At 39.1% G+C, this 25,896-nt stretch overlaps 1 protein-coding gene across 50 annotated transcripts in view; it reads right to left on the bottom strand.

Moving 5' to 3' along the window:
* MAP4K4 (mitogen-activated protein kinase kinase kinase kinase 4) overlaps positions 1-25,896 on the bottom strand; it is a 200,712-nt gene that overhangs the window by 103,667 nt on the left and 71,149 nt on the right. For 49 of the 50 annotated variants that reach the window (XM_077133910.1, XM_077133913.1, XM_077133922.1 and 46 more), the window contains exon 3: positions 13,890-13,946. In XM_077133910.1, the coding sequence (XP_076990025.1) occupies positions 13,890-13,946 (57 nt within the window). Of the gene's footprint in view, positions 1-13,889; positions 13,947-14,775; positions 15,312-25,896 lie in introns of those variants that run through there. The other variant, XM_077133920.1, reaches the window with a different exon arrangement.

Here is a 25,896-nt window from a genome sequence, read left to right as displayed (position 1 = left end):
AATCTTGTTCTTCCTTAATGGCATGTTATTGACACAGTAATTTAAAATATGTTGAATTATTGAATGTATGGATTTTTTAATATAAAATTTTAATAACAATGTAAAGAACTGCTGGTCTGCTCAAACTCCTAATAGTTATAGGTTCACGACTATTACCTTTTAGCACAAAACACACCAGTGTAAGTTTCCTCAAAACAGAAACACTCCCACAGGTAACCACACAAATAGTTTCATATTATGATACAACCCACAGGTTTCCAAATTTTACCAATTTCGATGGTGGGAAAATGTTTCCTTGTCCATTTACAAATATAAAACGTTCTTTCATGAACTAGATAGAACACATGTACATGACTTATAAGGAGTTAATAATAGAGTGGTATGTGGGACAAATGAACCTATTGCAAACTATGGGCTATAGTTAACAGTAATATTTTAATATTCTATCATCAACAGTAATAAATGTAGCACACCAGTGCTAACAGTCAATAAGTGGAAATAAGGGCTATGAAAAAAATATTTTTTTGATTAATGAAAAGTGTTCTAAAATTGATTGCAGAGATGAATGGACAACTATTCTGTGTTACTCTGAACCATTCATCCTATGCTTGAGATGATTGTGTGTTGTGTTAATGTATCTCAATAAGCATGCTAATCATTAAAAAAAAAAAGACTTTGGTAAACTAATCAAAACCCATCTTGAATGTGTGGAGTCGCATCTCCAACTAATCAAAAGGCCACACTCACAGCTGGGTGTGGCACATCTCCATGTAAACAATCCAATCAAAGCCCCCCCCCCCCCCCCCACAATACTGAATCAGGATTAAAATAAATAAGCTGCCCCACAAGACTGAATCAGAACAAAGGACACGGCTTTTCTGGGGTACATAATAGCTTCAAACCAGCACAGGGTCACAGGGGCAAACCCTGACTGGAGAAGAGGATTTAAGAGAGGATGGGAAGAAAGGACCAGGGACAGAAAATACAAAAAAAGTTTTTTTCAAGGAGTTTTGCTGCAAAGAGGAACAAAACAACAGGGCAGAAATTAGAAGGAGGATAGGGTAAAGTGAAGTTTTGCTTGCTTTCTAAAACTTAAGAAAAAGGAAGGGGGAAAGGAGGATAAAGCAAATGAAGTAAAATGCTAACATTTGGGGAGTCTGGGTAAAGGGAAAATTCTTTGTATTTTTCTTGTGATTTTTTTGCAAGCATGAAACCTTGTTTTTTTAAATTATAAAATTTTCTCTCTCTTCTATGTTCCTTATGGTCACTCAGCATACTATATTACTTCTGTAAATGTCCTTCTTGTGTACTGCAAAGACTGCAAAATTCACGAGTAAACAAATACTGACAACACCTGGCACGTGTATTCACGCTCAAATATCAGGTGAATTAACACTCTGCTCTGGCCAATAAAAGGGCCATGTTGCCTACTGAGAAAAGAACTGCAATGTTCTTCAAATTTCTTTACTTGCTTTCTTAAGAAAATAGACTATAAATTGCCAAGTCAAAAATTGTTATTTTCCTTTCTGAACATACATTATATTGCAAAAACCTCCTCACTGTTTACTGGTCAAAAACTAAGGAACACGCTAAAAATGTTTTCAAAATGCCTTAAAGTTACTTCTACCCAACACTCCATTGGGTTCCCTTTGCTATAGCGTTCACACACAAAGGAGTAAACCCTGTAACAGGGGCTTCAAATTTACCTGCCTCTCTCTGCTACTCAAGCACATACATATAAAGCATCCGCACAGGCCTGAGACCACTATCCTTTGAAAGGCCTGCCTGCAAAATGTCCCTTAGCTGGTGAATAGGAACTTCAGTTTGGGGAGGGTTTTTACCATTTTCCACACTGATAACAGTGACTCCACTGCCTGAAGTGTTTGTGAAAACAGTATGGTCTATGCAGAACACCTGCTTTATGCTGGAGTCTAGAATTTCGGAACATATCAGGCAGAGGGTGCTTAGTGACCATACCCAAGTAAAAACTCTGGGCACTGAGTCTCTACTGAGCTTCCCTGGCAGACAACAGTTCACACATGCTGTAACTAGTTGCTGGAGGAATTACGTGTGTCCTGTGCAATTCCACTGCTAGAGGACTCTGAGAAGTTTGTACCTACTTTCCTTCAGACTTTACCTATGTTTTTGTCTTTGCTGATTGTACTTTGTATCCTTTTCCTTATAAGGAATCATTATGGTTAGTACAACTCTATGCTGAGTCCTGTGGGAGGTCCTAGCAAATCATTAAACCTGAGGTGGTACTGGGGACCTAAAAGACAACATCCTTTTCAATCAGTATACTGGGAATGGAAGCAAGAAGGAAGGTGGCAAGGTAAAAAATACTGAGAGTTTAAAATACTGAGAGTTTATAGCTCTCTTACTCCTCCCCCTCCAACTCCTCCCCCAAAGAAAATCACACATGGAATTCAGGGGATGGGGATGATGAAAGGACAATGTCCATATTCAAAATGACATAAATGCAAAGATGCCAATGGGTGATGCTTACTGCTAATAACGCAAGGCAAACTGCTTACAGTAAAATAATTTGAAATGGCAATTTAAAATGGCTTCATTCAAAATGTATATATATTTTTATTGGGCAATTCTAATTCAACTATTTACTTCACTTAGAAAAATGCTTTTCATACATGAAGTGATGGAATTAAACTAAGAAATTATAAAAGGAGGGGGGGGCCAAGATGGTAACATAGGGAGGTATGGAATTAAGTTCGGCCTCTAGGCCAGCCAGTAAATATCCAGCATCTGTCTGAAACAATTGTTTGGGGAACTTTTGTGACAGGATATACATTGTACACCAGTCTGAAAATGGTAACTGTAAACAAAATCTCCCCAATCAGGGAGACTGGTGCCCCTCCCCCACTGGCATGGCCAGCTGTTTTGGAGAAAAAGAAGCAGTCTCTACTAGGAGCAAGGAAAGGAGAAATCAAACAACTTCCAACTTTGGATTTAGTTAACAAATTTGGACTGCTAAATACAAGCTTTGAGCACAGATAAACCTGGAGCAAGCAGGACAGGAACCCTGAGGTCTCTCCTAACAGAGAAGATGTGGGCTGACATTAAAAGAAAAACAAACAAAAAGAGGCTTTTGGAGTCAGCTGAGGTCAGAATACTGGAAAAGCGCTGTGTCCCCAGGAAGAGAGCACAAAGAACCAGATACCAACCCTGACTCTCGACTGGTGAATCTTGGAGGGTATAGCGCTGAGAACAGGCTCTGAAATGGATTTTTTTTAACACCTTTTTCTGTAACAGCCCATTAAACAAAGCCTCGGGCATTTTCAATTGTTAGCATGCAAAGGCAGAGTTAAATATGCCTTAGAGACAAGTAACTGGGCAGGTGAAGGAGATAATTTCCTAAAAAGATGTATCTTCCCCAAGAAAAGGGGGTCAAGGGCCAGCACAAGTGGCAGCTCTCATTCAGATAATTCAGATCCCAGGGGCTGGAAAACAGAAACAGCTCAAGCCCACCTTCTACCTCAGCCTATGCCTCAAAGACACTCCTGGCAGGGAAAGGGTCTGCTGAGTATTAAAGGCTTTGCACCAATTTACCTGCACACAATTTAGTGTGGCGCTGCGGGCTGACAAGTGCCACCTGCTGGCCAGGATAGGAAAAGCACAGAGTCTAGAGGCTCCACGAGAAATGTCTGTCAACCTACTTTCTGTCACGCTCAGGGAAACTTGATACAATTACATCCTCTTCCTGAGCCTGTCTTATCTGGGAACATTTGGGGTCAATCCTAAATGGCAGGGAAAGAACCAGAAAAACAAGAGTTGAATAATTCTGATCAGTGTAACAGGAGCTGTGCTAGAGGTCTCAGAATAAATTAAACTGAATGTTAAAGAACAGAAAGAGAACAAAGCTAACCAACTGCCAACTCACAAGAAAACCTTAGATAAAAGAGACAAAACAATTCTAGAATAAACTAATCAAGGAAATAAGATGCACAGACATGGGCAAAAAAAATCACAAGTCACATTTAGAAGAAGATACGGCCCAAAGGAACAAATCAGTATTTTAAACAAGATACAGGGGTTGAAACACCTAATTAAAGATGTTCAGACAAATCACCTAAATGAAATAAAAAATCAAATCAACATGGTAAATGAAAATATGGTAAAAGAGATGAAGGATTTAAAGAAGACACTGTGTGACCATACTGAAGGAACTTAAAAGCTTAAAAAGCAAATGGCAGGACTTACGGAAATGAAAGGCCCAAGAGATGAAAAACACAAATGGAGATGTACAACAGCAGTTTGAAGAGACAGAAGAAGACATTAGTGAACTAGAGAACAGGATATTCTGAAATTCCATGCAGAAAAGAACAGGCAGGGGAAAGAATGGAAAAATATGGGCAGAGTTTCAGACAACTGATGATAATATGAACCACACGTGTTATGGGTGCCCGAAATGGAGAAGAGAAAAAAGGTAAAAAGAATAATGGAGGAAATAATCACTGAAAATTTCCCAACTCTTATGAAAGATATAAAATTACAGATTCAAGAAGCACAGCATACCCCAAACAGAATACAGCCAAATAGACCTCCCCCAAGACTCTTACTGATCAGACTGTTAGATGTCAAAGACAAAGGGAGAATTCTGAAGGCAGTAAGAGAAAAGCGATCCATCCCGTACAAGGGAAGCTCAGTAAGATTATGTGGGGATTTCACAGCAGAAACCATGGTGGCAGTGGTGATATATACAAGATACAAAAAGAGAAAAACTGCCAAACAACAATTCTATATCCAGTAAAACTGTCTTTCAAAAATGAGGGAGAGGGTAGTATAATGGTGGCTCAGTGACAGAACTCTCACCAGCCATCAGAGACCTAGATTCAATTCCCGGAGACCGCCTATGCCAAAAAAAAAAAAAAAAAAGAGGAAGAGTTTTAAATAGTTTCAGACAGACAATGAGAGAGTTTGTAAATAAGAGACCTGCTCTACAAGAAACACCAGAAGGAGCACTACATGCAGATAGGAAAAGACAGGAGAAAGCAGTGTGGAGAAGAGTGTAGAAATGAAGATTATCAGTAAGGGTAAAAAGAAAGAAAGAAAGAAAAAAGATGACATACAAAAGACAAAATGACAGAAGAAAGTACTGCCTTAATAGAAATAACATTAAATGTTAATGGATTAAGCTCTTCAATCAAAAGACAGACTAGGAGAATGCATTAAAAAACAGGACCTATCTGTATGCTGTCTACAGGAGACTCACTTTAGACCCAAGGACAAAAATAGGTTGAAAGTGAAAGAGGAAGGCTAGGGGCATGTATGACACCCAAAAGGAAAGATAAAGGAAAAAAACTGGACCTGTGCAACCTAATGAAACCTCGAGTGGACAATGATGGTGATGAAATGTACAAATATAAGAAAGTTTTTACATGAGGGAGAACAAATGAATGCCAATGTTGCATGGTGTTAAAAATGGGATGGTATGTGGAAAAAAAATAAAATCAATATGAACTAGGATCTATAGTTAACAGTAACATTCTAATATGCCTCCATTAATTTTAACAAAGGCAATATATGAATGTTAAATATAAATAAGAGGGGAGATAAAAAGGAAGGGTAAGGGGTAAGGGATTCCTGGAGAATTGGTGATATTCTCACAAGCATTTGATATTCTCACAAGCATAAGGACTCTCAATTTAATAAACCAAGCCCTTGGTCATTTCATACAGCTTTCCCTTATGAAACTTCTTCCTGTAAAAAAGAAGAAGCTAAGCTTACTTATAATTATGCCCAAGAATCATCCCCATCCCCACTCCAGAACCTCTCTCTCTAAGCTGCCTGGGCAATAAACTTACTACCCTCCCCTCTATGTGGGACATGACATCCAGGAATGAGCCTGGCCCTGGCATTTGTGGGATTGAGAAAGTCTTCTTGACCTAAAAGGGGGAAAGAAATGAAACTAAATAAAGTTTCAGTGACTAACAGATTTCAAATAGTCAAGAATATAGATATTCTGTTTTAGTTTCAAATGTATTAGAATAGCTAGAAGGAAATACCTGAAATTGTTTAACTGTACTCCAGGAGCCTTGATTCTTGATAATGACTGTATAACTATATAGCCTTTATGGTGTGTGACTGTGATGGTGAAAACCTTGTGACTGGCACTCCTTTTATCCACTGTATGGACAGATCAGTGAGAAAATAAAAACAAAAGTAAATAAATAATGGAGGTGGTTGGGTAAGGGGTTGGGGATGTTTGGATGTTTTTAGTTTTTTTCTTTAGAATAATAAAAATGTTCTAAAGTTGACTGTGGTAATGTATGCACAACTATATAATGATACCTTGCGCCACTGGTTGTTTACTTTGGATGATTCTATGGTATGTGAATATATCATAACAAAATTGTATTTAAAAAATAAAATAAAATTATGCAGCCATACCTGCATGAAGAGTGCTCACCTACAATTACAAAGACAGTCTTTTCACAGCAAGTTTTATTTTACGAAGAGATGAAGAAAAGATCCTCCTAGAGTATAATTAATCTTTCTTTTCCATTCCAGAAGCAAGAATAGCATCTATTCTGTAGGCCTTTTATTCAGCCAAATACAGACCATAAATCAGGATAGGAAAAGCACAGACCATAAATCAGGTACTGAATTTTAGTTAAATATTGCCGTAATAGCAACACAACAGTTCTGTGGCTGTCCAGGGAAGTCTGTGAAGGAGAGGGGCGAGGAAGCCTCTATCCTGCGCAGTTTTCAGCTGCAGTGCCAAGCCCTCGGAGGACAACAGTGGACATGAGGGAAGGTGACTCCACCACCAGAGATGCAGCTATTGGAAGACCAAGTTTAGATATCTCACAGTCTTAGTTCCTCAGGAATTTGGCCAAGAAAACAGTTCTGTGTTTGCATTCAGGTTCTACGTGGTCAGGGAGCTCATAGAGAAAGCCCTAGACAGAAGAACTGACCAATGGAATTGAGTCAAAAGTGCAGAAATGGACACCAAATCTAGGGGCAACTGATGTTTGACAAGGCCCCCAAATCTTCTGAACTGAGACAAAATAGTCTTTTCACTAACTGGGCATGGAAGAACTGGCTATCAACAGCCAAGAGAATGAAAGAGGACCTCTATCTTACACTCTACACAAAAATTAATTCAAAGTGGATCAAATACCTAAATATAAGAACTAGCACCATAAAGCTTCTAGAAGAAAATGTACAGAAACATCTTCAAGAACTAGTAATAGGAGGTAGCTTCCTAAACTTTATACCCAAAACACAAGCAACAAAAGAAAAAATAGATGAATGGAAACTCCTCAAAATCAAATGCTTCTGCATTTGAAGAGGCAACCAACTTAATGGGAGAAAATATTTGGAAATCACATATTGGACAAAGGGTTGATTTCCTGTATATACAAAGAAATCATATAACTCAACCAATTATAAAATGGGCTAAAGATATGCCTGGGCATTTTTCTGAAATTACAGACGGCTCAAAATTACAGGTGGCTCAAAAGCACAAGAAGAGATCCTCATTTTCACTGGCAATAAGGGAAATGCAGATCAAGACTACAAGGAGATACCACCTCATACCTACAAGAATAGCTGCTACTAAACAAACAGAAAACTACAACTGCTGGAGAGGATGTGGAGAAACTGGGACACTTATGCACTGCTTCCGGGAATGTCTAATTGTGCAGCCACAATGGAAGACTGTTTAGTGGTTCCTGTAGGAAACTAAGTATCGAGTTGTGACCCAGCAATAGCACTACCTGGTAAATACCCAGAAGAGCTGAAGGGAAGGACACAAACAGACATTTGCACACCAATGTGCACAGCAGCATTATTCACAATTGCCAAAAGATGGAAACAAACCAAATGCCCATCAACAGATGAGTGGATCAACAAAATGTGGTATATATATATGATGGAATATCATGCAGCAGAAAGACAAAATGATGTCCTGAAGCACATGACAAGATGGACGAGCCTTGAGGACATAATGCTGAGTGAAGTTAGCCAGACACAAAAGGACAGATACTGTATGATCCCACTTTTATGAGCAGCATAAAGATATAATCAGAGACTTATAATACAGAATATAAGGGACTTAGAGATACACAGAAACTAGAGAGGGATGAACTGTTAGCTAATGACGCTGAACTCCAATGTAAGGGAATAGACAGGAGTGAAGGTGGTTCTCTAGTGGGTTTATAAGTAATTATTACCATACTGAAGATGAACAAGATTGAAAGGGGTTGAACAGACCTACATGTCTCACTGATTAATACAAGAAATATGAATTAGCTCTCACAAGAATTACTTCAAAGATATGTTTCTTTTATAGAGAATGTTTAAGTCCAGGATCCGGGGGAAGACTGCTATTGCATAGTATGTGCTATGTTCAAAAAGAAACCATCAGCACTACCACAGTGACAGCAGACACAAACATGGGGGGAGGGACAAGAGTTAAGAGGAGGTTTAGATTTCCTATTTGGTGAGGGCATGTTTATTGGTTTTCTTTCTCTTGGGAACAATGAAATTTTCTAAAATTGAGAATATTGATGGACTGTGGTCTTTGGACCCTCTACATGATGGCTGATGAATGCAGGTGGCTGAAGGATGCACTGACGGAGAAGAAGACTGGCGAATGATGTTGTATACTTACGAACGAAGGTTGTGCTGCTGCAAAAGAAACAATGTCGTGAGGCATGCAGTGATGTGAATGAACACGTGGGACATTTGGTGAGACAAAATAAGCCAGAAGAAAAAGAACAAGAACGGTATGGTCACCTTTAGAAAATGCTTATAAGAAAACAAGGGCCTAAGATTGTAGGCTTGTAGAACAGACACATTTAAGTCCATAGTGGTGATTATTATTTCTGGATTTTGAGAGGCTGTTTTACATATGTAACTTGACATTTAGAGATAAGAATGAAGCTGAACAGGTTGGGGTTAAAGTAATTCAGAACACAGACAAGGAAGACAGTGTCTATATTTTAGAATCACACATACTCTTAGAGACCAATGGAAGAAAGGTTTATTTGGTCTGGAACTGAAATTTTCTGTAGTGCATAGTCTAATTCAACCAATTTGTATAGGTCATTTAAACAAGTGAAACACAGGGAGCATAGAATAAGAAAGAGGTCCTTTAATCCTGTATAGAGTATTGTAATGCCTGGACACATCCTAGAGTATATTAAGCAGATAATCAAAAAGTATCGGCAAAGTCCCCTGAACGATGGGTGAAAAACATGGAAGCATTAAACCTTACCATCAGGGAATCCCCTGATACTGTGTTAAACTTCAGGGACACCCAAATCAATAGGCCATGCCTTCGATCTTTACTCTTGTGAAACATACGTAGGTAGAGAGAAGCTTAGACTACCTATAGGCATGCCTAAGAGTTACTTCTGGAGGACCTCTTTTGTTGCTCAGAGTCTGGCCTCAGTCTCTCTAAGCCCAACTCTGCAAGTGAAATCATTGCCCTTCCCCTACGTGGGACATAACATCCAGGGGTGAAAGTCTCCCTGACGACATGGGAAATGACTCTCAGGGATGAGTCCAGCCCTGGCACCATGGGACCAACAATTCCATCTTGTCCAAAAGGGGGGAAAGAAGTGTAACTAATAAAATATCAGTGACAGAGAGAGTTCAAACAGAGTCGAGAGGCTACTCTGGAGGTTGCTCTTACACAAGCTTCAGGTAGACCTTGCTACCTGTCATAACTTGCCAACCCCCAACCAGACCATTCCAGCCAATCCTAAATAACACCTAAGGCAATATATAAGATTCCACAAGGGTTCCATGTACCAGAGTAACTTTCCAGAAACCTACAACCTCCAGATGGGTCCCTGGTTCAGATAAGTCCTCAAACCTAGCCTACCCTCTCCAAAACATCAGATAGTTTCATCTCCCTATTCCATATTAATGAGAGGCTCTTCCAATATAAAGATTTAGAATCACAATAGCCCACACACCCCTAAAGAGAGGGATGGAAAGATCAAAGGTGATGGTGGACTTATACAAAGAAGATAGTATTTAACAAATGAATATGAATGCTGAATCATTAAACTGATATTTCTTTTAGTCTCCAGTATTTTAGAGCAGCAAGAAGAAAAACCTAAAATTGTGAAATTATAACCCATGTCAAACTCTGAAATATGTTCCACAACTAATTGTGATGCTGTGCTTTGGAATTTATAGCTTTTTTGTCCATATGTTATTTTTCACAAAAAATGAAGGACAAAAAAACACCAATTATGATGATAAAAAGTATATTTAGGCCTTTGTAGCCTCCTATATTCTGGAACTCCTAGAAGGGAAAATATGAGAGGACTGTACGGTAGCCTATGACAAAGTCTGGGATCTGTTCTGTAACTACTTGTTAAAGAGTGCTCTGAAAACTACTGCCTTTTTATTTCTTTGCTTTGTGCATGTTATACAACACAATAAAAAATGTTAAAAAAAAGAAATAAACTCAATATTATTAACTTTAGTGAAGTATGAACTAAAACCACGATAAGATATCATTACAGAACTATTAGAACAGCTGAAATAAAAAATACTGGCAGCACTGCCAAGTCCTGACTAGGATGCAGAGTAACTGGAACTTTCATACATTGCTGGTAGGAAGCAAAATAATACAACTGTGGGGAAGATATTCTGTGCTACGCCATACGACTTGTCATAGGACCCAGCAATCCCCTAGTTATTTACTCTAGAGAATTAAAAATGTATTCATTCAAAAACCTGAAGAATAAATGTTCATTATAGCTTTCTTTATAACAACCAAGGACTGAGTTAAAAATGGATAAATGGATAAACATGAAATACTACTCCGCAATAAAAAGAAACAAAACTACTGATACTTGCAACAATTTGGATTAATCTTAAAGGTATTATGCTGAGTGGAAGAGGGTCCCAAAAGGTTACATAACTTTTTAAAATAATTGCTTTTCTCTTTCTTTGCTTTGTATACATGTTATATTTTACAATAAAAATGTTTTAAAAAATATATGACAGACTGTGGCTACAAAAAAGGACATCGAGAGGCACACAAGGAACTGAATAAACTTTGAGGACAATGTGTAGTGCAAAATAAGCCAGAAACAAAAGAACAAATATTATATGGTCTCTTTTAGAAAATTATTTATGAGAAAATTGGGACCTAGATTGTAAGCTCCTATAGAAATCACATTTAGTCTGGAGCTGTAAATGTATTCCTGGATTCTGAGATGCTATACTGTATATGTATAACCTGGTACTTCCCTGGAACTGTGGATCCCTGTGTGACACCTGAGACTCAGAGTTGGAGTTCTGCAGTTCTGTAAGTCAAAACCGCTACATACAACAACTGATAAAGAAACCGAAAAAGAGATCAAGCTTCAATTGGAGATAAGAACAAAGGAGATCTGATTGGGACTAAGGTAAATCAGAATACAGGGCAAAGAATGATAGTCTGTATTACAGAGTTCACCTACGGTATGAGATCAAAGGCAGTCCAAAGAAAGGGAGAGGTTATTTTGTCCAAAACCTAAATTTTCTGAAACACAAAATCTAAATCAACCTGCCTGCATAGCTCATTTAAACAACCCACACACATGGAGTCCAGAGGGCTTGCATTTTGTATAGTGTAATGTTATACCCAGATACATCCCAGGTATGCTGGGCAAATAATTTAAAAGTTTGACAAATCCCTTGAGGGACTGAAGGGAAAAAAGAGGGGGAAGGGTGTACAGATGGTTCAGTGACAGAATGCTTGCTTCCATGCGGGAGACCTGGGTTCGATTCCTAGACCGTGCACTGCACCCCCCCCCCAACAAACAATACACACAGACACACACACACACACACACACACACACACACACAGACACACACATATATTTAAAGGGGGCAGCGGGTGTTGAATTACAGTTAAAGTATATGGATGTTCTTTTGTATTACTACTGATATCATTGCATCTTTTTACTATTATTTTTGCAAATTTTCTGTAAGTATAACATTATTTCTAAATGAAAAGAGTTTTTTTTTTAAGTTGGGGGAAATTATTGAAATGAAAATGTAAAAATTAGTTCTCAGAGACAAAACTTGCTCAAGGGGTTTATGAACCTAAATTGAGAATCACTAATTGAAGCTTATTCATCTTTTCACCTTCTAGAGAGTTAACAAAAAAAAACCAGAATAACCCAAAATTGCAATAAACAAACTATCAGGACCCTACATACAAAAGCTGTAATAAAAGTTTAACATGAAGACACAGGATTGAACTGAAGGGGCTGTCAAAAATCCAAACTACCAGTTCAAACATCCCTCAATGTGGCGCTGGTGGGATGTGAGTAAATTCTGTGTACTGTTCCAATGTCAATTTCCGGGCTGTGATATTTACTAGTGTAACAGAAAATGCTGTCATTGGGAAAAAGTGGTTGAAGGTCCAAGGGAACCCTGTATTTTTTTTTTCTTTTCTTTTGGGCAACCACTTCCCAAGGAAGCACTGGCAGAGTGCACAGCCACGTGACTGCAAACCTTGGTGTGAAGGTGTCATTAACCATCTCAGTAACAGAAACAATGCTTCGTAAGTCAAATTTAACTATTTTATTTAAATTGTAATAAGATGAAATTTGCTGCTCCTTCATCACCCTTTAAAATAATTGTTTTTTAAATATTCCACTAGAAAGCATCTGATTTTTCTCTTTTTACACTTAGTTATACACCAAGATAGGGTCACTATAATGTAACTGAATTGTCCATATCAAAATATGTTATAAGAATGTTTAGCCCAATGTGCCCAACAATGGATTTTTTTTTTTTTTTTAATAAAGGCTCCCTTATTCTGGAACAGGGAAAACAGAGCATTCACCTTATAAAATGTTACATCTTAAAATATCTGTATAAAACTCTATGAAGTGTCCAATAAGGCTACAATGTTCTCTAATTCTTACAAACACCAAGGAATACACAGACATTATGAAACTGAAGATGCAAAGTGGAAAAAACTATATTATCAGAGACCTCTCTCACACTCAACTGTGTATCTGAGATAGGTTTAGCCACTGTCTCTCTCCACAGACCTCAGATTTGGGGAAACTGGTTTGATTTAAGAGATAGTTCAATCTCTAGGGCCCCTATGAAATATGATGTTGAATCCTATTCATAATTGGACAGGTCAGAAGTAATTATGAGAGCACATTGTAAAATTTCAGATAAATACGATTTAAAATAAGACAAATTCAGTTCATTATAATCTATGGTTATTTAAAAAAGATTTAAATATGGACTCACATCTATGTATATACATACACATACACAAATGTAGATATACACATACTTCTGTCTGGATTAAGTTCTCCTTTTTCCCATCTAAAGCTGCATGGTAAATTTTCATGAAATCATTTCAAAAACTATTTTTTACTACTAAATTTTGCCAACAATCTGCTCAGCATTCTAGCAGATGTTCCTGTTTTCAAACCTCTGGGAACTTCACTGGATCTGTTTTCTATCCCCATGTTAAAAATAAAAGAAATGGCACAAATGTGGCCTAATACCCTAGAGACACTTTCCCCACCCCAAAACCCTCAATCTCCCTATTCAGGGGATCTTCATGAGTCCTTCTCAGATCTTTTCTTTTCCACTAGAGAAGGTGTTTCCAATTATGGTCCATTATGTTGCCAAGGATGACATCACTCTGTGTTTTTAAAAAAAGAAATGCTACTGATATTTTGTAACTTGGGGACCATCTGCAATAATCCAAATCAACTAGTTTCTTGGTCCTTATGAACCCATAATGTCACAGGAGGGCAACTTATTCAAATAATTCGCTTCTCCAAACAGAACAATACTCTTACTAAGGGCAGATCCTTGGGGTTTTTTTTGTTGTTGTTCTTACTGATTTATTTAAAAATACATATGATCCCACCTTACCTCAGTAACATCCATAACTTTGATGGCTGCCAGTTGACCAGTTTTAACATGTCGACCCTGAAAAAGAGAGAAAAGAAAAGTCAACTGGCACCAAGGAGAACAGAACAGCTGAAGTTTCCAACAGATCATGTCTCTTCTATGCCTTTTTCATATTAGCAAAAGTGATGATGAAAGAGTACCGTGCCCTCTAACAGAATAACATGGCTTGTAATTCCAATGAAACACACATATAATAAACAGGACAATTAGTAGAATAAACGACTTTTGACTAGGCATCAATCCCCTCTTTCTTTTGTGCATTTAATTTACCTATTATTGTCTTTCAATACAAGCAACTTAAATAATTTTTCCTTCTTAACATTATACACGAAGAAAATTAACCTCCCCCAAAGCCTCTGGATATTTATTTTTGTCAAAAATAGGCCATAGTAATCCCATCACCTCTTCCCTTCCCCAACTACTAACACCATTACATGATTTTACAGGAGGTATAGTTCTTCTTTGAAGGTATCTTGCCTTCTCAATGCAGGGAGAGTCAAGAATAATTATTCAGGAAAAAAGGGTATACAGAGAAATGGGATATGGGGTGGGATAATAGCTTTCCCACTGCTACATCATAATTCCTCACATAAGACCTAAAATTCTTTAATCCAATTAAAACTGCAAGCATTTCAAACAAATTTCATGCCATGCTCCTCTAATTACTGTCAGCCTTGTTCCACTTCACTCGCTCCACTGCCCTGCTGGTCATTCTCAGACCAGTAACAAACAGCCATCCAGATAGCCTCAGCTTGATCTACTTAAGGACTTTATGGGAAATAGTCCTTCTGCAGTATATGTAAAACAGAAAGAACATTCTCATATTTTCCAAGAGCCTCACTCTTACCTTCTCACAATAAACAAGAGTTGTGAACTTCAAAACTTCAAACTTCAGGAAAGCTATCCTTTTATTCTGGAGAGCTAATTCAAGAACTCAAGTTATAACTTAGACAAAACTCCAGGAAAATGAAGCCAAATGACAACTATGTCTCAATTTTATGTGGGGGGATGAGACAGAAACCAGCAGTGGCCTTGCAGTTCACCAGCAGGGACTGCGTGACTACTACTGTAAACCTTGACAAGGAAGGGCCACAAGCCAAAATCTTCATTCTCCATCCTTACAGACACCATCACCTCCATCACAGACAGTCTTCCCAGTCCTCAAAAGAGATGCTATACGCTCATAATGTATAACCATGTAATATCTGTCAATAACTACATACCTGTGGGGGGAACAGAAAGGTACAGGAACATACAGAACTATATTCCTGTAGTTGGTATCAAAGCAAAGGAGATTGTTAGAGACTTAGGATGTACATTTAAGCCCCGTGGTAACTATAAAGAAAATACTGGAAAAAAACAGAAAGAGTATAAGGCTGCCAGCAGGGAGACAGGTGGCAGTTAATGCATAATGGCCATAGGGTTTAGGATATGGGAAAGTTTAAGTAATGGATGGTGGTGAGGGTACCGAACATGATTAATCCCACTGAATGGTATCTTGGGAGTGGGTAAATGGGAAAAGGAAAGGAGAGGGGAGGAAGGAGAGAGGAGAGGGGGCAGGGGAGAGGAGGAGGGAGGGAAGGGTCCTAAATTGGCCCTATTTTATCTTTAAGTTTAAATCGAGAAATAATCTAAGAAATCTACCTCCCTCTTTTCTAAGAAACAAGAATTTTCAGTGTCCCTCCAGAAATGAAAATGGGAGTCAGCCAGCCCTGGGCAATCCTCCTCTACTACTCCCCTGCTGTATTTCCCTGGGAAAGCTGTGTGCTAGGACCCAGTGTTGTGCTGCCTGAACTCCCTTCTCCAGGAAGGCAGGCTGGAAATAAAATGCGGAGCGTATAAAGGACGAGCCAGGGTGCCTGGCTCATATCAGTCACCTCAGCTTTCTCCTCTCCTTGTCCCCACTGGAATTCCATGCTGGGTCCTGTCCCTTTCTCTCTCGTTCAGCCTTAGTTAGTTTAGGCCCATTTCAAATGTTCGAAAGGGATGGCCAATGTGGGGGGAGAGGCCACGGAGCAGAGGAAAGTAATGTACTTCTCTAGTTATTTTTTTAAAAAATTGCCAGCCTCATCTACAGGGATGGGCTGTCTTTGAGGTGAAGTATCCAAACCGGCCAACAATATAACATGGAGAAATTGGGATTTAATGTACCGAATTTTAATATACATGTAATCAGGTGCTAAAAGAGGCTACATCAAGAGCTACAGAAAGGGTAAAGATGTGTTTGTGAGAGAATGCATAAATGACTCCCCAGTCCCTCTCGGGATTTGTGTCTGAGTAATCAGGTATCCCCCCCCACCTCAGGAGAGAGACCCAATTCCTGGGGCAGCCCACAGGGCTCTCCTGGCATTTCTAGCTATAACCCATGATCTTCCTTCACTCTCTTTAAGGAGCATAAGCACATACCATAAGGCCTGCTGCATCATGCTGGCAACATAAGGATGTAGGAGAAGACGGTATTACTCCCCGAAGGTTGAGGCTACCCATTTACCGCATCATCCCATCTGGACCTAAGCTGCTTCCTGCAGGGCGCTCCTTACAGCGGGACAGCTGGCATCCTGTCCCTGAAACATCGAGCCTGTGCATGGAAAACTAAGAATATATTTTGAACTTTTTTCCCTCTCTCATTCATTCTTAAAATACACTAGTAAATGACTTGGTCAGAATATTTAATATACGTATATATACACATTCATTTATGAACTTTACACTTTTGTCCTATAATCTACATTTCTTGAACATGGTGTCCCATCCAGGATTATAAAATGCCAGAAGGCAGAGTTTAAAGGGCCATGGCTTGTTGAATATATACAGCGCTATGCAAAAAATATTAATACACTATGCATCATTTAATGATGAAAAGTCCCCAAATACCATTCACACCTATTTTTCTCAGTATCTTCTGAAAAACACTGAGAGCAACAAAGCAGGTCACTATCCTACTCTAAAGATGAGGAACTTCTCTGCCCAAGGTAAGAATGGGGACAGGAATCCCCTTTCCACAGAGATTATATAAAAGAAAAGAGATGTTTCTTTTCCCACTGCGCCTACCAACTTGTCAACTTCTTGCTATGCTGATGTTTGGGGCTTGTTTGTCTTTGTAAAAACAGCTTAAGTTATTTTTCCTCTATGCTCTCAACAGACTGGGTTAGCAGGCATAGCAAGGTTTAGAATTAAAATCTCTTCCTGGAAAGCTACGGGGCAGCGACATTTGCCTGGCTCACACTAGCCAGGATCATCCCCTTCAGAAGAGCAACCATCATGGCATCGGATTTGTTTTAAATCTTTAAGTGGAAGGACATGTATGTTTTCCTTTTTTTTTTTAAAGGGAAAACTAAACCTATTCCTGGCAGAGGTTCAAGCTAAGGAAAATACCCTAATTTTCAAATCTACTTCATGTTTCTAACCTAGGCAAAACTGCCACCTTATACTTGTAATTCATTTATAACACAAGGAAAAATTTAAGCCACTTGATTTTAAAACACAGAACACTTGCAATAAAGGGATACTCACATGAAAATGTGATCTCCGCCCTACAGCATACAAAAAAAAAAAAAAAAAAGGTAGAGCACTGTGGCAGCCTGTCTGCCAACAATAAGGTCTGTTCAAAACCCACAAAGAAGAGTCTTAACGGTAGAAGGAACAGCTTCTAGAAAAGTTTCTAAAGTCCAAGAAAAAAATATGCCAAATAAAATGTTCCTATATTCTTAATAAATTTTCTACTGTCTCCAAGTACTAGCTAACTAGCTCATGTTGCATAAGCTTTACCTAGACCCCGATAACTCCATTAAAATATATTTAACGACTAAAGTATGCTCTTGAGAGGTAAATTCTGGTTGTCTAATTCCCATTAAGAGGAAAACTGGAGAGGGTGTAAATGAATCAAAATGAAAGACAGAGCGCTCTTAACTTTAAACGCCAATGCTAAGGGATGGTTCTGACTTTGTCCAATACTAACTACTCTATCAAAAAAAAATCCTCCTCTTAGACAGTACCACCACCTCACACCTTAAAAGAACAGGTGCTGCAGCTCACAGCACTTTTTCTGTTCATAGTGCTTTCTACTTAAATCTCTTTCTTTACAAAATCATAAAATATTTTGTACACATTCAGTCTGAGAGTGGTGAGGCAAAATACTAGAGAAGGAAATTCTATTAAAAGTATATGACGGGGCGGGCCATGGTGGCTCAGCAGACAGAGTTCTCGCCTGCCATGCTAGAGACCCAAGTTCGATTTCCGGTGCCTGCCCATGCAAAAAAAAAAGTATATGATGCTAAGTAAGGTGAGTGAACACATAATTTTTAGGAATAACTAATGTTTTCTTCTCTCTCTAGCTTGGGGTGTGTGTGTGTGCACGTGCATGCGTGCTTGTGTGTACTGGTTTGAAACTGACCTGTACCCAAGAAAAGCCATGTTCTTTAGTCCTCATTCAGTATTGTGCTTGGGATCTTTTTTATTGTTTCCATGGAGAAGTGACCCACTAAACTGTGGGTGGTAATTTCTGATTAGTTTCCAGAGAGATGTGTCTCTACCCATTCAAGGTGGGGTTTACTGGAGTCCTTTAAGAGGGAACCATTTTGGAAAAAGCTTGAGAGCAAACAGAGCCCACAGAGCGCAACTTTGGAGATGCAGAAGGAAAACACCCTCTGGGTAAGCCTTATGAAATGAGAAGAGAAAGCTAGCAGACGTCCACATGTGCCTTTCCAGCTGACAGAAGTGTTCTGGACAGTTTGGACTTTCTTGAAACAAGGTACCTTTCCCTGGATGCTTTAGGTCAGACATTTTCATAGCCTTAGAATTGTAAGCTTGCAACTTAATAAATTCCCCTTTTTAAAAGCCACTCTATTTCTGGTATATTGCATTCCGGCAGCTTAAACTAAAATAGGAGGTGCATGCTGACAGCAAGCCCGGCATCTGACCCCTGGAGTGTATTATATACCTGGATATGGGGCTATAAAAACAGGACTGCTCCGCTCCAGGGACATTTAGTGCACTAGCAAGCAATTTATATGCTTCTCATTTACTCCACACACAACCCGACACAAGTAACATGGCCACCATTCTACAGATGGAGAAACTGAAGTTTGGAGAGGGTCATGTAAAGTAGCTTAAGAGTCATACCCAAACTTGTTCCTAATGCTAGGCCGTGAACTTTGGAAAGAGAAACCACCATAAATGTCCTATTTCACCAACTTACAATAAAGTCCCAAGAGTGTATTCTACAGCATAAATATTTTAAGTGATGAAAGCCAAATATGGCAGCATAATAACGGATAATAAAAACTGATTTCCTTTTATGTTAAATCAGAAAAGGTCAATGAAAGAACATCTTCACCAGGGTCCAGAGATTCCAAAGGAATTCTCTAGATAAACTGGAAGGCATCTCTGTGGACATTCAGAAGCACTCAAACTTGACTTTCTGAAAACTGATGCAAGGGCATTTGTTACTTCTTTCACATTATCATAAATTTTCTTTCAATAAATACTGGAAATCAAATCGCTTCTTTATCCTGAGTTTAAAACTGAAACCAAAAACTTAAGAGATTAACTGCCTCAACACTGGATAAGTGCTTTACAAAGCCCATTAAGGTAACTCTCAGAAAGCTGAAGACTGATGACATTAAACCAGTGCCCAGGACATGTACTGCACCGCAAAGGAGACAAAATGGGGCACCTGCCTTCAGGGAGCTCTTAATTTAGAGAGGTATTTAAAATAAAAAAAAGGTAAGTCACAAGAAGAGCATTAAATCATGACAGAGAATCACTGCACTCTGCAGCAGAAAGATGGAGAAAACAGGACAGCGTGAAACTGGTTGGTCTGTTGTGACATGAAGTGCAAAAGGAGAGGGCGAGGGAGACATCATGAAGGGGCTTGTGGTGTGGGCATGCCACAGAGACGAAAGCTGGGCCCAAGAGGATTGAAGATCATGTGGCTCCCTCTAAATGTAGCCCCACAAAAAGCCCTCATCCATCCCCAATGGGGGCAGGCCTGCAGGGAGCAACAGGTTAGGAAGGAAACAAGGGACAGTGTAATGATTCACCCAGGACTAGAAGGTGGGTCGCAAACCCTGTCCCCTCTTTCCAAACATGCAAGGACAAGAGCGGCCTGTGATTTACCACACTTAACCAAGAAGACACCAGCCTCCCTCAACAAGCAGGACCGGGCAGGAGGGCCGCCCTGCGCCGTGGGATCACGTAGGCATTACAGCTGGGGAAGGGAAGGGACCTGGCTGCTTCTCCATTTTCATCCAGGCTGGAAGCTTTATTCCTTGTTAGTGATTTTTCAGTGGTGTTTTGTTGGTTTAGAGGTGTTATTATTTTAGATTTAAGCAGTTTGGATTCAGTTTTTCTATTAAGCAAGTTAAATTCAGTTACAAAAATCACCGACTTTCACCAGTGACATGTAAACTGCCAGGCTCCACCCAAGGTCCAAACATGAGAAGTGGGGAACAGGAATCTCCGACTTTTCAGCAGCCTCTCTAGTAAGTCTTATGCACTCTGAGGTTTGGGAATTAATTCCCTAAGCTAGAACAAAAAGGCCCAGACTCAAACTCTTTCACCCCTTTCTGAATACATAGTTTTATTACAGTAACGTGCATTTGTTGTCACAGCTAGTCTTTTGGCACGTGAAGGTAAGATATGTAAAAAAGTAAATTCTAACAAATGTCAATTTGTGCTTTTCATAAAAACGGAAATACTGAGGAACTCAAAAGACAGCCAAGCCTAGCTCAATAATATAACTGATTTTACAAACGAGAAATTAAAGCCTAAAAAGCTAGGTACCCGCCTAGATGCTAAGCCAAACCTGGTCTGTCAATTCTCTCCAGTATCCTTCACCCACACCACTCATAGTTCGACTTTATTCCAAACCACACCTCCTTTCTCAATTTTCTTATTTCTACCAGAAAATATGGAATCTATATGACATGATGAATGGCATGAGATCAGAACTGGGCAATCCACTGCCTTCTAATATTCTACACCCATTCATCCCAAGGGCCAAGACTGCCCAACCAGTTTTGCACTGCAAACCCCGAAACCAAAGGCCTCACTCATGAGCGCTCCCTCCCAGGAAGTGTCTGTCCAAAAATCAACCAAAGGGAGAGGCCCTATTATCCAGACAGCATACATGAACCATCTAAGACAACCAACCACATAATGAACTTGGAAGAGAAGAGCTCAGAGAATGGCAGGAAACCCTGTGGTCTTTTAAACACTCCTACAGTAGAACACAAGTGATGGCAACAGGATCCCACAGCCCACGTGCCACAGCCTGCACATGTGCATTGAACATCACACTCCTCCAAAGCGAGGGCAAGTGCGAGGAGAGCAGGCTGCTGCTTTTCCACATGTCATCCTTGTGAGTATTTTAATATATCTCAGTATAATCGACATCTCCCTCCCTCCCATGTTCCAGGAGGACCTCTTGTCTGTGATAAGCAGTGGGTTACCTCACAAGTGATCTATGGGCCATGGATGGGCTGGAAAACGGAAAAAGCACAGTAATATGTAAGCCTTCTGAAGAACATCGAGGCTTGTGATATAATGAGAACACAGTACTTTCTACTCCCTAAAGAGTTTAAAATTAGAGGCCTCGGTATAGAATTACGCCCTCCTTGGGGGGTTACCTCAGGGAGTATAATTTAAAGAAATTTATGCCTAAATGGCAGGAAATGCACAGAATTAACTTCTACTAAGAATGAAACAGTCAAAATAGACAACATTGTAAAACCTCAATTACCTAAAGCTCCCCTCACCCACCCAAACACATAACCACAATAAATGAGTCATTTTTCATAGCTGATAATGAAAAACTAATTTCTGTACTTTTTTTTCTTTAAGGGAACAATCTGGATGGAAGTCTGCCTAAATTCTGAATACTGAACATATTAAAGATGCTGTTCTTAATGGCTCAGGGAAATCCTTATGAACATCAATGCCCTGCCCTGGCAATTAAGGAACAGCCTCAGGGACTACGACGTCACAGTAATGCTCTGTCACTTCCAATCATATTCGCAAAAATACTGTGTAGGGTGGAGGAGTGGCCAGGCAGCACTCGAGGTTCCAGTTAGGTGAGCTATCTAGAGAAGTGCAAACCTGGATGGACACAGAATGAAAGGGTGCAACAGAAGAAATTCTATTGTGAGAACATGTGAATAACTGATTCTTTCAAAGGGGGAACGTGGAGACTTGGCTGGACAGGTCGGGGGGGGGGGGGAAGGCAGTTACTTCTTAAAGATGTAAGATGAAACTACACTAATATAAGCACCAAGCCCCTTCCAAGGGCAGTAAAGACACTGCTGCATGGTGCCCTGTGCGAGCCAGCCTGAGGTTTTAAGAGGGAGACTGACAAGTTATAAAGTACAAAAAACTGTGTAGAAAATGTTAAAGTAAGGACAAAGAATTAATATTAGTGTATCAATTCTTCCACCAATATTAAAAGGTACTGACAAGTCTTCCTACCAAAACATCTACAACAATAGAGATTTCAGATTTTGCAAGCAGCTACTGCTAATTTATTACACATTTGCAAGTGTCTTTTCCTCTACTCACTTGAAAAACCTAACCAAATTTCAGATTCAGCAATTTTAGTTTGAAAAAACAAAAGAAAGTTTATAACATGAAACATTCCAAATCTAGCACAAATGTATAAAGAGAAATAACGGCAGATTACATTCAACAGCTAAATGATCACACTGAAAGCTAGGTCTGCAATTAATTTAGACGACTCTGTCAAGACACTGTAAGAATAAATACTACACTCCTGAAAGTAACATAATTCCACAATGAATCAAGGCTAACTGAGCAATGTGAGACACATGACCCATAAAACACAAAATCCCTATGCAAGCACTCTCACAGCAAGACTGCACATTAAAAAAAAACAAACACGTTCATACCTGTTAACTGAGAAGTCTAATGCCAGTTTACCTTTTCTTTCTCTACTTTTCTGTATCATCAATATTTTCTATGATTAAAATTCTATTAATTTAAAAGGAAAAAATATAACAAACTTTATTTGTTCTTTTATTGTTTCCTTTATTTCCTTCATTGTCTCTTAAGGTATTTAAATGCTGCATAACAGTAACCAAAGCAGGCAATGAAATCAGAGAACGCTGGACCAAAAGCCCAAGTGGACCACACCTTAGGTGGGAGCTCCAGCCAATTAAGACCGTGCCTCAAGTGGGAGTTCGGGTCTTTTCTGCACCTCTGTGAAATGGTGACAACAATCTGTACAGGTCCTGTTAATATGAAAACAAACATGGAAGTAGCTGTTCTGGCACCTTAGGCAACGTTGTAGAGATGGCAGTGCGGTAGCATAAGAGTAGAAGGCAGTCACGGTAACTTATGATACCTGAGAGACCAGCTTTAAAAGAGGAGGAAGTCCTTTAACTTCAAGCCTTTCAAAGTCCAAAATTCCCATGGAATTACCTCAAGTTTTTCCATCCAATGTGAAGTATCTTCAATGACAGGGTGGGGAGGGGAGATAATCCTCCTATTTCGCAAGCTCTAATAGAAATTAATAACTGTCCATTCAGATTTCAAAACTATATACTGGGGGTATAAGGGTAGTTCAGTGGTAGAATTCTCACTTGCCATGTGGACGACCTGGGTTCAATTCCCGGCCCATGTACTTCCCAAACAAAGAAACCAAGCAGAACAAACAAAACAAAACTTTAACAAATGGTGCTCCAATAACGGATACTCATATGAAAAAAGAATGAAATGTGACCCCACCATATGGCATACAAATAAACCATATACCAAGAATTTTTCTCTTGGTACCCAATACTAATTAATTAATTAATACTCCCTCAAACTATTATTGCATTCTGATACATTTCCTGAATCACTTAAAATAAAGTCATATGCCACATTTTAATTTAATCATCACAAAATCAATAATCCACATTCATCTATAATATAGAATTCTCAACCTGAACTCTTCACTCTTCAAACTTTCCTTTGCAAGGACTAGACATAGGGTGAACAAACACCCCTATTCCAAAACAAGGAATCTCATATCATATAATAGTTACAACTCTTAAGTTTCTCAAATGAGGAGGTAAAAAAGAATCTGGAAAGAAAACTACTACTGGGTAGCAATAGAATGGATGGAAGCTCCTGACTGATGGGGAACCCAATGTCACATCATAAAAGAAACAGGCATGGGCTATGTGCTTGTCAGGGTTCTCTAGAGAAACAGAACCAACAGGAGAGATCTGTGAATATGAGGTTTATAAAGGCGTCTCACACAACCATGGGACTGGAAGAGTCCAAAATCCGTAGAGCAGGCTGTGAAGCTGGCGGCTCCAATGAAGGGTCTGGCCTAACTTCACAGGAGAAGCTGGCTGGCTGAAGAAGCCATGAAGACGTCTCTTCTTATTTCATAAAAGCCCTTGACTGATTGGATTATCTCAAGTGGAAGGCGCGCCTTCGTTGATCATAGATGTATATCAGCCACAGATGCAATCAACTGAGTGATAATTTACTAAACCAGCCTTCCAGTTTATCAACCAGCCACAAAATACACTTGCAGCAATTTTCAGGCCACTGCTTGCCTGGGCATAATCACTTGGCCAAGTTGACACCAGAACCTAACTATCACAGGCTAAATAAAATACACCAACCATTGTGAAACCAGTGCAGACAGCACAGGAGCAACCTAAGATTAATGCTGTAATTCGGTAACACCCTAGGCTAGACGTATCATACACAAAATTAAGTAATTGAATGAATATTAACAAAAAGCTTGTTGATTATTATCACTATTTTCCCAGATGAAAGACACATAAGATTTCTGGGGGTTCCCACCTTCCACCTCTCACCAATAACCCCCACTCCCTAAAGAAGTCTCCCTACATTTCATTTTCTGTGTGACACCTATGTGTTCCTCAATTTAGAATTATATCCACAGTCTTGGCTCAATATTGAAATAATTCAAGCATCACTAAAGCACTCAAACTGAACTCTTCTCATCAGCTCAGGGAAAAAAAAATTGAGTTTCAGACACAAATCAAAAGGTAAGACATCAATCAATTAAAAGAATTCTGGGTTCCTCATCCACCAGTGGGCCCTTCCTACTAACTACAACCCAATCTTCAATTAAGGTTTCCACATTGCTCCTTAATTCTTTCTCAGCACACAGAGAAGCTGACTCTAAAGTAACACTGCTCTTGAACCTGGATATATTTACACTACTCAGATAAAGTCAAGCTATAGGCAGCTTTGTGTCACAATGAACTATTTCTAAATGCAAATATAATCTTGTTTCTAAACCCAAACTACTGCTGCTGCTGGACTGGCACAGTTGAGAGAACAACCCTTTCCCTCCTTATGACATTAACGGCAGTATAACTTTTCTTTCTGCTATCCTAAGTCTGTATACAACTCTTAATCTGTCTGTGCTGAATATTCAGATGGTAATTCATTCATTACTCATGATTCTACTATTCTTCCTAGAAAGAGAGATGAAAGAGAAATATCCCCCTCTAGAGTTATCCTTTGATAGTATTCCTGACAGAAATAATGGACCCATCCTATCAATTTGAGTTTTCAAAGTCAAAGCACAGTTATACAAACTCATGGACTGCCATTTAAACTTTAACATGGGGTAAAAAAAAAAAAAAAAGGAAAAAGTACTGTCTTAAAAGATAATTCCATAAAAAACAGGGAGAGTTTTCACTTCAACATTAGAAAAAGAAAATTCCCTCCTCAAAGCAGCAACAGATGGGTTTTCCTCTGTGACATATAACAGATGTGCTTTCCTCTGTGATACAACCTCTACTTTTAGATTTCCATTATTACTTTCTTAGAACAAGGATCACAATGACAGACCTTCTTTTTTTTTTTTAAAGGAAAGACAGAGAGAAGGAAGGAAGGATAGAAGGAAGGAAGGAAGGAAGAAAGGGAAACATCTTTAAACATTTTCTTGTTTTATTGTATTCTGTTTCTCCGTATTTGTTAC

This window comes from Tamandua tetradactyla, chromosome 17, assembly GCF_023851605.1.
Source record: "Tamandua tetradactyla isolate mTamTet1 chromosome 17, mTamTet1.pri, whole genome shotgun sequence".
NCBI lineage: Eukaryota > Metazoa > Chordata > Mammalia > Pilosa > Myrmecophagidae > Tamandua > Tamandua tetradactyla.
Note: the sequence above shows the minus strand (reverse complement) of the source record. Positions and strands in the feature narration are given on the sequence as shown.